Source organism: Mesoplodon densirostris, chromosome 4, assembly GCF_025265405.1.
Source record: "Mesoplodon densirostris isolate mMesDen1 chromosome 4, mMesDen1 primary haplotype, whole genome shotgun sequence".
Lineage (NCBI taxonomy): Eukaryota > Metazoa > Chordata > Mammalia > Artiodactyla > Ziphiidae > Mesoplodon > Mesoplodon densirostris.
In genome coordinates, this window is record NC_082664.1 from 94,253,069 (window position 1) to 94,269,133 (window position 16,065).

General features: G+C 37.0%; 2 protein-coding genes across 6 annotated transcripts in view; one reads left to right on the forward strand and one right to left on the reverse strand.

Annotated features, from left to right (window-relative positions):
• Positions 1-16,065, reverse strand: part of FAM227B (family with sequence similarity 227 member B) — a 248,255-nt gene that overhangs the window by 69,722 nt on the left and 162,468 nt on the right. The window lies entirely within an intron of this gene.
• The window catches only part of FGF7 (fibroblast growth factor 7), a 63,124-nt gene continuing 57,597 nt past the window's right edge, over positions 10,539-16,065 (forward strand). The window contains exons 1-2 of the mRNA XM_060096813.1: positions 10,539-10,791; positions 11,389-11,943. Of these exons, the coding sequence (XP_059952796.1) occupies positions 11,658-11,943 (286 nt within the window). The 5' untranslated portion in view covers positions 10,539-10,791; positions 11,389-11,657. The remainder of the gene's footprint in view (positions 10,792-11,388; positions 11,944-16,065) is intronic.

The following is a 16,065-nucleotide window of genomic DNA, read 5'->3' on the forward strand; positions in this document are numbered from 1 at the left end:
GTGAGCCGGCGCTACTCTTCGTTGCAGAGCACAGGCTCTAGGCGTGCGGCCTTCAGTAGTTGCAGCACACAGGCTCAGTTGTTGTGGTGCACTGGCTTAGTTGCTCCACGGCATGTGGGATCTTCCTGGACCAGGGCTCGAACCTGTGTCCCCTGCATTAGCAGACGGATCCTTAACCACTGCACAACAAGGGAAGTCCTCCAAGTTTCTTAGGCTAGGAAATCAAAGCTACAATCTTGTGCAGCCAAAAAATTCTATTAGAAAAAAATCAGGCAGTCTTTTGTTGTTCTTCTGGCTACTATCAAATGACTGATATAACTGTCTTTTTTTTTTTAACCTCACTAATTTCTCTTGGCATTAGATATACTAAAGTTTAGTTTCTGATTTTTTTGTTGTATAGTTCACTGTGACACTATATGCTGATATGAACTACTCTACTACAACATTCCTCTAGAATATAAAAGCAATTTTCTTTTAGGTAAAATACTCAGAGAGAGTATTAAGTATTGATTTCTTTTTAAATTGCCAACATTGTTAGTTAAAAACTTCTTTCTCAGTGTCACAAGAATTGACTGAACTGTACATTAACCTATATTTGGACAACTTTAAAACCCATTTATGGCTGAAACCAAAGAATAAAACTGCTTTAGGCTTTTATAATAAGGTCTCATAACATAGCTTGCCTTCTGATAATTTCATGTGTTATAATACTGGGGTCTTTGATATTCTGGTTGTCAGAAATATTTTTAATTAGGGAAATGAGGGAGGATAGCCCTCATTTAACATTTTTGTCAAAATACATACTTAATACTGCTATGAGAAAAGTTTTCCTTTTGCACCAGAGTACCTTAAAAAGAGATTCTAATTCCACACTTTGTGTTAACTGATTTGCAAGATGCCTACTGGTTCTCATTTTAAGGGAGTAACAGGTCCAGATCCCTCTGATCCAGAATTAATAGGTTTTTTTGGGTTATAGCATTCCTCTCACCTAAACTTTGCAACTGCCTGATTTTCCCCTCCTATGCTGGTCTTCTTCCAGTCTTTCTTATCTCTACAAATGACACCACTATTTATCCTGTTACAAATGTCAGACATCTGGAATTTAACCTTGACACCTCCTTGTCTCTCACATTGAATCTATCACCAAGATTTGTCTCCAAAATTTCTCTACCTGCTTCTTTCCCTCTCCCTGCCATGATCCTAGTCTAAGGAATCATCATCTGCAAAGTGGATTTTAGCCACAGCCTCCTAACTGGCCTCCTTACTTCAACTTTTGCCATCCTCCAAACCATTCTCACAAAGTTTTCAGGATGAGCACATTACTCATTGATTTTTACCCATTACACTTAGGATCAAATCCAAAGTCCCCATTGTTGATATCAAGATCCTACACATGTTGCTTTCAAATCACCTAACTTTCCCCTTGTTATTAACTCTGTTCCAGTTATACTGTCATTTAGTTTCTGGAACACACCTCATTTTCACCTCAGAGCCTTTGTTTTCCCTGTTACCTTTGCCTGGAATGCATTACCTCCACTTCTGATTTCTTCTTATCCTTCAGATCTCAGCTTAAATGTCACCTCCTCAGAAAGGTCTTTTGTGACCAGATTTAAACCATCCCTTCTCCTCCCTTCTCCTTCAAGTTATTTGTTACCATAGTACCTATTTATTTCCTCCTGCAATATAATCAGAATTCTTTTATATGTTCATAATCTGTCTCCTCCTCCATGATTTAAGCTCCATGAAGTCAGGGACCTTGCTTATCTTACCGAACAGTATATCTCTATCATATTGCATACTACCTAAATACACCGTAAATGTTGATTTGAAGCAAGTAGCTGAGTTCAGCAAGGGACAAAGATTTTACTGCATCACTGAAAACTCAATATGTAAAATTTCAAAGGAAATATATGATAATTGCTTACATGACTCTTGGGTTCCTCACCAGACTGAAGATATAAGAGAGAAGAAAGAAAGAGAGGAGAGTGGAGGCAGAGAAAGTAGGGAGAGGGAGAAGGAGAGAGACAATTTGTGAGGAGGATTTCTTCTCTGTTAGTTCCTTTCCCTACCAAGAGACGTGAGGAGCAGGTGAATCTCCTGTTACCCTAAATCTAGTGAGACAGGTGTTTTGGAAGTGTTGATCATCACAGAGGATGTTGGAACAGAAGTTCCCATGCTAGAAAAAGACTAGAATTTTATTCAGGAAAAATGGAGGTGTTACTGAATACTTTTGAGCAGAAAAATAACATGATTACAACTGTGCTTTAGGAAGATTAACTTGATAGCAACACATAAAATGGATTGGAGGTTGGAGAGAGGAGATGAAAGGAGATGGGTTAGGATAGAACTGACATGAAAGATAACAATTACTTGACTTAGGATGTGAAGGTAACAACCGATAGGAAGAAACAGGTGTTGAAGAAATTGTGGTAGTAGAATTGATAATTTTTGGAATTGATTAGCGGGAGAACTCATTATGACTGAGTTAATATTAAATAAAATTGAAGGGAAAATATGAGTAATATTTAAAGATAGCAAGAAGGTTTAGTTTGAAAAGAAAGCCAGGGAGAAGTATGAACCTCCTTTCTCTTATGCATGAGTTATTTTGTTAGCTGCCAGTTTTACATGGACCTATATTTTACCAGATGCCTGGCTTTCTGTAAATGTATCTTTATACTAAGAATGTTGGACTCTATAACTTTCTTCTTCTTTACTACCATAATTATCTCTATTCTACCTCCTTCCACTTTTTTTTTTTTTTTCTTTTTGCTGTATGCGGGCCTCTCACTGTTGTGGCCTCTCCCGTTGCGGAGCACAGGCTCCGGATGTGCAGGCCCAGTGGCCATGGCTCACGGGCCCAGCTGCTCCACGGCATATGGGATCCTCCCAGACCGGGGCACGAACCCGTATCCCCTGCATCGGCAGGGGCGGACTCTTAACCACTGCGCCACCAGGGAGGCCCTCCTTCCACTTTTTTTTTTTTTTTTTTTTTTTTTTTTGCTGTACGCGGGCCTCTCACTGCTGTGGCCTCTCCCGTTGCGGAGCACAGGCTCCGGACACACAGGCTCCGCGGCCATGGCTCGCGGGCCCAGCCGCTCAGCGGCATGTGGGATCCTCCGGGATCGGGGCACGAACCCGCGTCCCCTGCATCGGCAGGCGGACTCTCAATCACTGCGCCACCAGGGAGGCCCCCTCCTTCCACTTTTGAAAAGTTCATCTAGTGCTGAAAAGTCATGGTTTTAAAGCTAATGAATGAAAAATTAAAACAATTTTGTAATTAACACACTGACATCCATGACATTAAAAAAATTGCTAGTTTTACCCCTCATTTTGCTATGTAGGCAATGAATATGGAACCAAAGAATGACAATTTAAAGCAAAGAATATAATAACCCTAACTGCATAGAGTATTTGTTGTTTTTCATAATGTTTTCCTAGGGGTGAAGCAAAACTCTCTCCACAGCCATTATAACAATTTCCAACTGTTAGAGTGGCAACAGGCTGTCAAAAACAGGCAGTAATGTATTGCCCTGAATCAAGGAGACTGAGTCTTTGCTAAAGTTAAGCATTAATTTAAAGGGTGTCAAGGCAATCAAGAGTAAATTATATAATGTAACTTCATTATACAGAAAAAAGAAGAGCTAGTGACTCTCGAGATCTTGCTCCAGGTCCAAAGTTGTTTAGTAAGTTAAAAGCATAATTTCAAGAGCTTGAATTCTAGATTAGCATTTTAGATAACTTTTTATAAATATAAAATGAAATAAAACAAATTTTTATAGACTCAGAGACACAAAGAGTCTAGATACATTTGTAAACTGAGATATTTATATAATTGAGTCACAGGCACACTACAATTTTGAGCATATGACTCAAATTTTGTATCTTATATACAGTTAGTTTTTAAATGTTAGGGCACAAGAGTAAGCACAAAGTTTGCATAAATGAAGATTTATAGGAACCCCAGGCTTGCTCAATTACTTTTGGGATTTTACTCCAGAGTTTAAATTATTGTCTTCAACCAGGTCTATAAGTAGACATGCCTGTACTCCAGCTTCCTATTACACTTAGAATAAACCCAAACTCCTATTACCATGACCTTCAAAGTTCTTTATGATCTGGCTCCTGTGTACTTTTCCAGTTTCACTAATCTCTCACTCCTTTTCCCATTGCTCATGTACTTCATTAATATTGGCCTTCTTTCAGTTCTTGGAACACACCAAGGTCAGTCTTGTTCCAGGCATCAAAATTTACCTCCTTGGGCTTCCCTGGTGGCGCGGTGGTTGAGAGTCCACCTGCTGATGCAGGGGACAGGGGTTCGTGCCCCGGTCCAGGAAGATACCACATGCCGCAGAGCGGCTGGGCCCATGAGCCATGGCCGCTGAGCCTGCGCCTCCGGAGCCTGTGCTCCTCAACGGGAGAGGCCACAACAGTGAGAGGTCCGCATACCGCAAAAAAAAAAAAAAAAAAAAAAAAAGTTTACCTTCTCAGGTGGGCCTTTCTTACTTAAAGTATGTCCCTCTACCCATTTACCTCTCTGCCTCCTATCTTCTTGAATACCTTCTTTGTATCCCATCCACACCCACCCTGCCCCTGACACACACACATGCCAAAGATCAGCGCGTTTATGTTCTCCCACTGGGATGCATACTCTTTAAGTGCAAAGACCACTTCTAGAATACTCACCATTGTATCTCCAAAAGTCCAAGACAACATCTGGCATGCAGTAGGTATTTGATAAATATTTGTTAAGTGAATGAATCAAGGAAATGAGAAATGTTGGTTGTATGGCATGATTCAAAGTTGAGACTGAATTTATGAAATGGGACTGACAGAAGAAAAGATGAAGATAAATCTATAGTGTGGTGATAGTGGTGGGAATGTAGTGGAAATAAATCTTGGACCACAATGTCAAATATGCAAAGGATAACATATAACTTTACATTTATAAATCAACCTAGCTTCAACTTTGAGAATTTCAAACCCCCTTACCTCCCACCCCCAGTTAGTGGAAAACTTATGTCAATTATTCTTGGGTTCCCCTCTTCTGCTTCAAGATGAGATAGAATTCAAGGGTTTTATTCAGGGCCAAGCCAAGGGCTTCTGGTTGTTGAGTCATTTGTCTACTCTGGTTACTTCTGGGTGTTCACTGACTCTGCTCACACAGTTCCTTCAGGTCTGAGTTCTCTGCTCTTCCAGATTTCTTTTAAAACATGGGAAATCTTTATGAGGGGTGCTTATGAGCCAGTCTGTTTAGACACATGGGCAGGCTTTACTCTTTGGAGCTTTGCTGCTTCTGTTGTGTGCTGTGGAGTTACCAGAAATGTAGAGCTTGGTTTCCCAAATAGACTTTTCTCTATGCTGCCTGTTCTATGGACTCTACCTTCTCTGGGATGCCTCTCAAAGGCACTTTTATGTTTCACTTCTTTTCAGGGAATTTAGCACAGTTTTTTTTTTTCTCTTAAACTTCAGACTTTATGTGTAAACTCTATGCATAGGTATGACTGAATATTTTTTTTAACTGTATTCATAATTTCCTCTAAAATGGCTTTCCAAAGCTGGCATCTAAAGAGCTCTATCATCTTCTCAACTCAAAAGAGCCTTAGGATCATCTTTGACTCCCCCTTTTTCTTCTTCTTTCTTAGTAAATGAAATTACTGGCTTCAAAACGGCTTTTTTTTTCTCTTCCCACTGCTAATCTGTTGATTCTGGAAGTTATCATCGCACACTAGAACCTACTGTAATAGCTTCTTGATTTGTCTCCATGCTAGTTTTCTGCTACCCAAACCATTCTTTATACCATCACAAGATAAATGAACCTATTACTATCCATTTCCAAAATACTTCATAGCTCCTAATTGTTTCCCAGTTGAGGTGAGATGATCTGGCTTGTTATTTATGATCCTGAAAGATTTGAACCCTCCATTCTCTTGCCTGCATTCCTTCTAGACTCTCCTCAACCTCTTTCTTAAATTATTCTCTTTAGTAAAAATTTTACTCTGCTCATGTATCTCATTACTTGCACTTGTAATACTGCATGAACGAGAATATTCTCTTCCCAGCCTACTTACCAGCTGTACTTCTCTAAACTGTCCTAACAGTTATTCCCTAATTCTTTGAAGAGATCACTTTGTGCAGGCTTTTGATAATCTTTCTATTATTGTCTTGAATTACAAATTATAAATTTATTGTGATTTACTTTTCATGTTTTCTTTCCCTAAATAGACTGTGGACTTCTCTTTTTTTAATTTTTATTTTATTTTTTTAACATCTTTATTGGAGTATAATTACTTTAAAATGGTGTTACTTCCTGCTGTATAACAAAGTGAATCGGCTTTACATATACATATATCCCCATATCTCCTCCCTCTTGTGTCTCCCTCCCACTCTCCCTATCCAACCCCTCTAGGTGGACACAAAGCACTGAGCTGATCTCCCTGTGCTATGTGGCTGCTTCCCACTAGCTATCTATTTTACATTTTGTAGTGTATATGTGTCCATGCCACTCTCTCACTTTGTCCCAGCTTACCCTTCCCCCTCCCCATATCCTCTAGTCCCTTCTCTACATCTGCATCTTTATTCCTATCTTGCCCCTAGGTTCTTCAGAACCATTTTGTGTTGTTTTTTAGATTCCATATATATGCATTAGCATATGGTATTTGTTTTCCTCTTTCTGACTTACTTCACTCTGTTTGACAGCCTCTAGTTCCATCCGCCTCACTACAAATAACTCAATTTCGTTTCTTTTTATGGCTGAGTAATATTCCATTGTATACGTGTGCCACATCTTCTTTATCTATTCATCTGTCGATGGACACTTAGGTTGCTTCCATGTCCTGGCTATTGTAAATAGAGCTGCAATGAACATTGTGGTACATGACTCTTTTTGAATTATGGTTTTCTCAGGGTATATGCCCAGTAGTGGTATTGCTGGGTCGTATGGTAGTTCTATTTTTAGTTTTTTAAGGAAACTCCACACTGTTCTCCATAGTGGCTGTATCAATCTACATTCCCACCAAAAGTGCAAGAGGGTTCCTTTTTCTCCACACCCTCTCCAGCATTTATTGTTTGGAGATTTTTTTGATGATGGTCATTCTGAGCAGTGTGAGATGATACCTCATTGTAGTTTTTATTTGCATTTCTCTAATGATTAATGATGTTGAGCATCCTTTCATGTGTTTGTTGGCAATGTGTATATCTTCTCTGGAGAAATGTCTATTTAGGTCTTCTGCCCATTTTTGGATTGGGCTGTTTGTTTTTTTGGATACTGAGCTACATGAGCTGCTTATAAATTTGGGAGGTTAATCCTTTGTCAGTTGCTTCATTTGCAAATATTTTCTCCCATTCTGAGGGTTGTCTTTTCATCTTGTTTATGGTTTCCTTTGCTGTGCAAAAGCTTTTAAGTTTCATTAGGTCCCATGTGTTTATTCTTGTTTTTATTTCCATTTCTCTAGGAGGTAGGTCAAAAAGGATCTTGCTGTGATTTATGTCATAGACTGTTCTGCCTATGTTTTCCTCTAAGGAATAGTGTCTGGCCTTACATTTAGGTCTTTGATCCATTTTGAGCTTATTTTTGTGTATGGTGTTAGGGAGTGTTCTAATTTCATTCCTTTACATGTAGCTGTCCAGTTTTCCCAGCACCACTTACTGAAGAGACGGTCTTTTCTCCACTGTATATTCTTGTCACCTTTATCAAAGATAAGGTGACCATATGTGCGTGGGTTTATCTCTGGGCTTTTTATCCTGTTCCATTGATCTATCTTTCTGTTTTTGTGCCAGTACCATACTGTCTTGATTACTGTAGCTTTGTAGTATAGTCTGAAGTCAGGGAGCCTGATTCCTCTAGCTCTGTTTTTCTTTCTCAAGATTGCTTTGGCTATTCAGGGTCTCTTGTGTTTCCATACAAACTGTGAGATTTTTTGTTCTAGTTCAGTGAAAAATGCCAGTGGTAGTTTGATAGGGATTTCATTGAATCTGTAGATTGCTTTGGGTAGTATAGTCATTTTCACAATGTTGATTCTTCCAATTCAAGAACATGGTATACCTCTCCATCTGTTTCTATCATCTTTAATTTCTTTCATCAGTGTCTTATAATTTTCTGCATACACATCTTTTGTCTCCTTAGGTAGGTCTATTCCTAGATATTTTACTCTTTTTGTTGCAATGGTAAATCGGAGTGTTTTCTTAATTTCACTTTCAGATTTTTCATCATTAGTGTATAGGAATGCAAGAGATTTCTGTGCATTAATTTTGTATCCTGCTACTTTACCAAATTCATTTATTAGCTCCAGTAGTTTTCTGGTAGCATCTTTAGGATTCTCTATGTATAGTATCATGTCATGTGTAAACAGTGACAGCTTTACTTCTTGTTTTCCAATTTGGATTCCTTTTATTTCTTTTTCTTCTCTGATTGCTGTGGCTAAAATTTCCAAAACTATGTTGAATAAGAGTGGTGAGAGTGGGCAACCTTGTCTTGTTCCTGATCTTAGTGGAAATGCTTTCAGTTTTTCACCATTGAGGACAATGCTGGCTGTGGGTTTGTCATATATGGCCTTTATTATGTTGAGGTAAGTTCCCTTTATGCCTACTTTCTGGAGGGTTTTTATCATAAATGGGTGTTGAATTTTGTCAAAAGCTCTCTCTGCATCTATTGAGATGATCATATGGTTTATATCCTTCTATTTGTTAATATGGTGTATCACATTAATTGACTTGTGTATATTGAAGAATCCTTGCATTCCTGGGATAAACCCCACTTGATCATGGAGTATGATCCTTTTCATGTGCTGTTGGATTCTGTTTGCTAGTATTTTGTTGAGGATTTTTGCATCTATGTTCACCCGTGACATTGGCCTGCAGTTTTCTTTCTTTGTGACATCTTTGTCTGGTTTTGGTATCAGGGTGATGGTAGCCTCGTAGATTGAGTTTGGGAGTGTTCCTCTCTCTGCTATATTTTGGAAGAGTTTGAGAAGGATAGGTGTTAGCTCTTCTCTAAATGTTTGATAGAATTCGCCTGTGAAGCCATCTGGTCCTGGGCTTTTGTTTGTTGGAAGATTTTGAATCACAGTTTCAATTTCAGTGCTTGTCATTGGTCTGTTCATATTTTCTTTTTTTTTTTTTTTGCGGGCCTCTCACTGTTGTGGCCTCCCCCGTCGTGGAGCACAGGCTCCGGACGCGCAGGCTCCGGACGCGCAGGCTCAGCGGCCATGGCTCACGGGCCCAGCCGCTCCGCGGCATATGGGATCCTCCCAGACCGGGGCACGAATCCGTATTCCCTGCATCGGCAGGCGGACTCTCAACCACTTGCGCCACCAGGGAGGCCCCTGTTCATATTTTCTATTTCTTCCTCGTTCAGTCTCAGAACAAAGGGAAATCACATAAATTATAATACAACTGAACGTACTTAATTTTGTTTTCCTATTTGGTCTACATGCACCACCTGGTGGTAAAGTAGTGCATTTCAAGTGTTTGTGGTGTGCGTGTGTGTGTGTGTGTGTGTGTGTGTGTGTGCGTGTGTGTGTATGTGTGTGTTGGGGGTGTTAGTATGGGAAAGAGAATTTTAATATGTATTCCTAAATATTGTTTTAGGTGAACAATGCAATTATTTTCCAACAAATATCTAATAAAACACTAGAACGCTACTATATACATGTTAGAACAGGAAATAAAGGGGAGAATAACTCATGTTGGAAAGCAAAGTAGCGTTCTCTTATTTACATGAGCTATACCTCTTAAAATTCCATCCGTAAATTAACATTTATTTATTGCATTAATGTTCTTATTAAGGGCAAGAGTCAAACATTGATAACCAATATAAAACCATATAAATTATTTTTTAATTTTTAAGAATAATAATTTTAAAAGTATGTATCCTCTTCCTTATCTTAGTAGTTAGTGTAAGTAACAAGTCACAGAATTTTAAAACTACAAGGCACAACAGAATCATCTAGACCAATTTTACAAATGTAGCAGCTGAGGTTCAGAAACGTCAAGTGACTTGCCCAGGTCATACTGGTAATTAGTGGCCCAACTCAAATAAGAATGTTGTTATTCTTACTTTCAGTCTAGTAACATAAGATATAAAATTATATTCATATGCAATGCTGAAATATCTCTGTATGAAGAGATATACCCTTAACTCAGTTATATAGTTCTTGAAGACAGTAAGATGTGAATTAATACACATTAGTAGTTTCATTCTAACATTCTGAACACAAAGGAGTAACAGTAGAAATGCATGTATCATAAAGCTATGTAAAAGATTTTAAATTAAAAAAATCCCTTTTATATACATGTTCCAAGAAATATTTTCAACTTATATACAACTGCTATGTTATAAGACAATCTAAAAAATTCCCTTTCCCCTTCTAACTGCTTCAGAGTCAGAGATTTGTTTCTACAAAGTAGGTACCCAGTTGTAGGTCTGAGCATAAACCATGTTCATAGCTCCCTCTCATGACCATTGAATGAATACTATACAAGCCTCCTTTAGTCTCACTGTTGTATTCAACTAACAGCTCACTGGTTAAGTTTTAATTGCTTCCAATGAGGTCAGCAAAGGTATTTATCGAAAAGCCCTGAATAAAAGGCTCCACACACACACACACAAGCTCACACGCACTCACATACACAGAGAAAATCCTCTTGCCTGTTGATTTATGGAAACAATTATGATTCTGCTGGAGAATTTCTCAGTTGAGAAATAGTTTGTAGCTACAGTAGAGAGGCTCAAGTTGCACAGGGCAGACAACAGACATGGAATTCTTGTGTATCCAGCTGTTATCAACAGAACAAGTAAGTGACTGTTATTTGTCTTTAAAAATAATGCTGAATATTTGTGAGTAGTTTATCTCTTTTTCTGGTTTTAGTACTGAGGGAAAAAGTAAAGTTACCAGATTTTTGAGCTGTGAGATTATCTATAGTAATTCTGCTGTAGAACTTACATAAAGATAAGGTTGAAATTCTCCAGAGCAATCCTGACATTTAACTTGAGAAATGTGGGCAGTTCAGGAGAAAATAACAGACAAACCACAAACGTAAAAGAATATAATAAAGAAACATAGGGAAAAGCATTTATATTTTGTTAATAGTAATTTTAGAACTTAATTTAAATCAACAGCTCTAATTGCAGGATGTTTCTTACCAAGTACGAACTGGAATGAATGGTACAATCATATTCTGATTTGTCTCTACTAATGCATAACTTTTGTAAATCTACATACAGAGTGGTAAAGACATTGACATCCTCTGTGAAAGCTGTTTTAAATGTACCTTCACAGTATGAATTACACAGTATGTTATAATAGTATTTACACACTGAAATTTATACATATAACTTTTCATCTTCCTCTCTCTCCTCCCTCCCCATTCTTAATCTCTCATTTCAAACAGAAGTCAAGTAGCAAACAGCAACGCAGCAACTGAGCTTATTACAACCTGTTTTTATAAGGATATACTGACAGAGAGTTATTTAAGGAGGAATTCTATATTGTTATCAGGAACTAAAAGGATAAGGCTAACAACTTGGAGAGTGCAACTACTCTTTCTTAAATCAATCTACAGTTCACAGATAGGACGAGGTCAATGACCTAGGAACAACAATCAACTCAAGATTTAATTTTCATTATGTTATTCATGAACACCCGGGGCACTATACTATAATGCGCAAATGGATACTGACATGGATCCTGCCAAGTTTGCTCTACAGATCATGCTTCCACATTATCTGTCTAGTGGGCACTATATCTTTAGCTTGCAATGACATGACTCCAGAGCAAATGGCTACAAATGTGAACTGTTCCAGCCCTGAGCGACATACAAGAAGTTATGATTACATGGAAGGAGGGGATATAAGAGTGAGAAGACTCTTCTGTCGAACACAGTGGTATCTGAGGATTGATAAACGAGGCAAAGTCAAAGGGACCCAAGAGATGAAGAATAATTACAGTAAGTAATGTTTTTTATTTACAACACAGCTTATGAACCTTAACAATCTGTGAAAGGATCAATTTTCAAGTGACATGTTTTCTCAGTTTCCTTTTTTTTTGAAAAAAAATTAAATATAACTTTCTATTGGCTCTAAATCAGGATAGTTAAACTATTTTCCTAAAACTATCTCCTGGAGTAGGGCAAAGCTACTAATACTATAGTTGGAGCTGATCACTCAAGCCAATTTGAAAATATATTCTCCATGTCCTAAGCTCAAAATGCACATATGTTAAGCAAAATGTAAATGCTAGTATTCATACTGAAATGTGATTTATTGTCTTCTAGCAAAATTCATTAGGAACTCTAATAGAGTACTCAGGAAATAAATGCTCACCAAAAATGACTTACCATTAGTTTGAGGAACAGATAATTTTTAAAAATAATTTGATTTCCCTTGAAAATATATTTCCATGGTGTGAAATACTGAAAATATGCATTCAGTGACTTGTGCAATTGTGTATAGTTTTAAAACAGAAGGGAATCTGTGGTATCCTCATCTGTTCATATCATAAAGAGCTTGTATTTGATTGCTTAATTATTTACCTAGGCACAAAAATAGGTTCCTTCTAACATTTTCTTTATCTAAATATTCTGTGCCATAAAAGTTCCATGTTACCTTAAGAGAAATGTGAATGTGAAGTAGGAAATAAAAGTGAGTTGGAAGAGATGTTAATTCCATGATTTAAATGTAAATAATTACATTTTCCTCAAGAATCAGTTATTCTTTTCATGTTGATATGTCAGGGTTGGATTTATCATTTAGCAGTTATGATTAATAACCAATTTCAAAAGTATTAAGTTTTATGTGGTAAAATATCAATATATACCTAACATATACATTAAGAATTTAAAATCCCTGAGTGGAAGGAAATTTTGTTTGTATTACTAGTACTTGAACAATGTTATTATCATATCATTTTATAATATTATGTACGTTAAAGTCAATTGAAAAAGAATGCATGGGGTGATGGTGTAAACATTTGCCTAGCACAGTGCTAGGATTATAGTGAGTATTTAAAACTTTTGCTGCTTGTTTAGTAAATGGCTTTTAGGCTTCCAAACTAATGAACCAATATGGGAATATGGGGAATTACATTTCCAATATGAAAATGAGAGAATCCACTTTTTAAACTATAATTGATATAGAATGTTAAGGCCATTTAAATGGATTGCTAACAGTATGGTTTTATTATTACCTCTATTAATAATGTTAATGTGCTAGTTCTAGAATATTGTTCTGATTATACTGAAGTTTAGGTAAGGAAATAACTAATTGGAGGAAAGTTTTGTGGATAGCTACTTCTCTGTGAGCAACAGAATTTGGCTCACATCAATAAATAAATTTATTTAAAAGTTATTGAGATTTATAATGGATAACAGAACTTGGTGGAGAAAACAGAGCCCAGGTGGAAATTATGACAGATAGGTCCAATCCCTGCCTATGAATGACTTTGGAACAATTTCTTACTTTTTCCAATTCTCATTTTTTTTTATCTACAGATGATCTCCAATATACCTTCTAGTTCTTACAGTCTATTTTATTCTAAACCTCAGAATATATAACATAAATGTGAACAATCTAAGTACTCATATAATTACCATAAACATTGAATGAGATGAAAGTGAATGTTATCTCAATGATAAGTTGAGCTGTCAGAACTAATTTCAAATTGTAATAATAAGGTTACTGAACCTAAACACTATAGAATTCTTCCATATGCTAATTCCTTTTGAATGCTTTTACCAAGTAATGAAAAAGTGAAAAATTAGATGTAAAATCCAGTGAAAGTGAATAATATTCATAATTATTTGGGATCAATTGGAATATCTATGATTGGAATGCATTCAGATATATATGTTTTATTTTATATTAAAATTTCTTGAAACCATGAAACTCAGGTATGTTAAAACATACACAAAATGCTGACGTTTTTTATAGTTTGAAACACAATTTAGCATTGACCTTGAGTAACCATAAAGCCAATTTGGTAGACAATTTCTATTCTAACTCTAATTCTACAGTAAAAAAAGAAAGGAAGAAAAAGGGAGGAAGGAAAGAAGGAAGGAAGGAAGGAAGGAAGGAAGGAAAGAAAGTCATTTTATATCATTATAAATTAGAATGTCACGATACCAATGTACTAAAAGACATGATATAAAATATGTAAATAATCTTCACTTCTATAAGCTTTTCCATAGACTGTATACCTAGTCTATATACTTTCTTGATATGATAAATTCTCCTGGAAAGGGAAATTTACATCGGGATCATTTCAGTAGCTCCAAAATTGTTGTCAAGTTGTGCTATCCTATTGAAGAAGAAGCCTGTCAGGCTTCTCCATAACGAGGGGCTAATCACTGTTGTTTATAGGAAATCCTAAGGCACTCCATTGAAAAATATATGGAGAATAACATAGAACAGAATTCTGATAGTCATTTCCTATTATTCAATTTTAAAATTGAATGCCTCATACATAAAACATGCAAATTGTCACATGTGAAGTTGAAGCTACTGTATCCAGGTACAAATAAATCCAGGTACAAAGAAAGTGCTCAACAGAATTTTTAAAAGTCAAAGAAAACAAAAAAATTGAAATTATAAAACTTGTAGATTGTTTACATTCCTCAATCCTTAATTGAATTGATGAACAAATGAACAAAAGATGTTTCCTTCCTATTTTCATTAAGATGAGAAAGTAAAAGGCAATTGGATTGTCTACTACATTGAAACTCAGCAGAGGTCAGAAAGTGGTAAAGGTTAAGATTAAACTTTGAATTTCATTTTCAGTGTTCTGATGCCTTAAATTCGTTCACTGGTTGTTAAATATCCTTCTTTGGAGGCCTTTTAAGATGGTATAGATTTAAATGTCTTAGATGATAAAAATTTGCATGAAAAGTTAGATGCCAGTGACCTGAAACAGTTTTTTCTGGGTTACCATACAAAAGCCCCCAGTCCATTCTCATGGCTTTGCTTTGAATGAAAGGAAAGTGACCTGAAGATGTTAATGGATCTTGAAGGACTGCTTACTTCACCAGCAGAAGCACTGCTCACTCATAGGAATGTGGCTTATAAGATATTGCTAAGATAATGGACTGGAGTAGGTAGGTGAGGTGAAAAACCTGGGTGTATAACTCTCCTTCCAGAAGGTGTTGATCTGGGGCAGGCGAATGGAGGGCCTGGAGGAAGAGAACAGGAGTGATAAGGAGGTGGATATGACGGCTCATGTCTCACATCTTTAGGGAATTAAAAAATTACTTGAGCTACCTTGGGTTGTAAGGGTCTCACTTCAGTCTTAAGTATAGTGTTGTCTTGTGAAAATTTTAAATCTAGATAAGAATGAGTCAATGTCAGAAAAAATGCACCAAGTAACCCAACAGAAACAAGACTTGTATTAGTAGCCATATAAGAAAGACCTGACTATGTAAAAGTAGGAATTTATAAGAGGCCAAGAGATGCTGAACTGCATTTCTGACTCTGGAGGGGAGAGAAGCTATCACTGGAGAACGGGTCATGAGATCGCACGTTATTCTTACTCCGGAGGCAAGAAAGCCTCTCCTCTCAACTTGTTCTCTGGTGGCACCACATTTAGCCTTTTAGTAGGTTTCTAAGTGATGAAACTAGAACTTAACCTGAACTAATAAAAAGAATAATAAAAGCATAAAATGCCCCTTCAAAAATGAAATAAATATCCACATTCTCTGCAGAGGAGAACATTAATAATATCATGAAAGGACTGGCAATGGATGGTCAATACTTCCACTGCTGTTGTCAGAGTTTCTCCCCTTGGGGACTAAGGCCAGAGGGTGAATTTAGATAATTGGACCAGGCAATGCATCAGCAGACAGAGGCAATCACTCCTCACCTGACACAAATAACACTGCTATTTAAGCTGGAAGTTGAGGTGGTGAGTGAGAGACAGCAGCAGTGCACTGGGCAAGCAACAACTGCCCTGAGAGACACATGTGGACTCTGAAAACTCAGTCCCTCAGGATGATTTTCTTGCTTTTGGCATCCAATTACTAAAAAGTTTTTTGGTTCCAATTCCTTTTGAGAGGAAATCCTTAATTGCCATAAGCCATTGA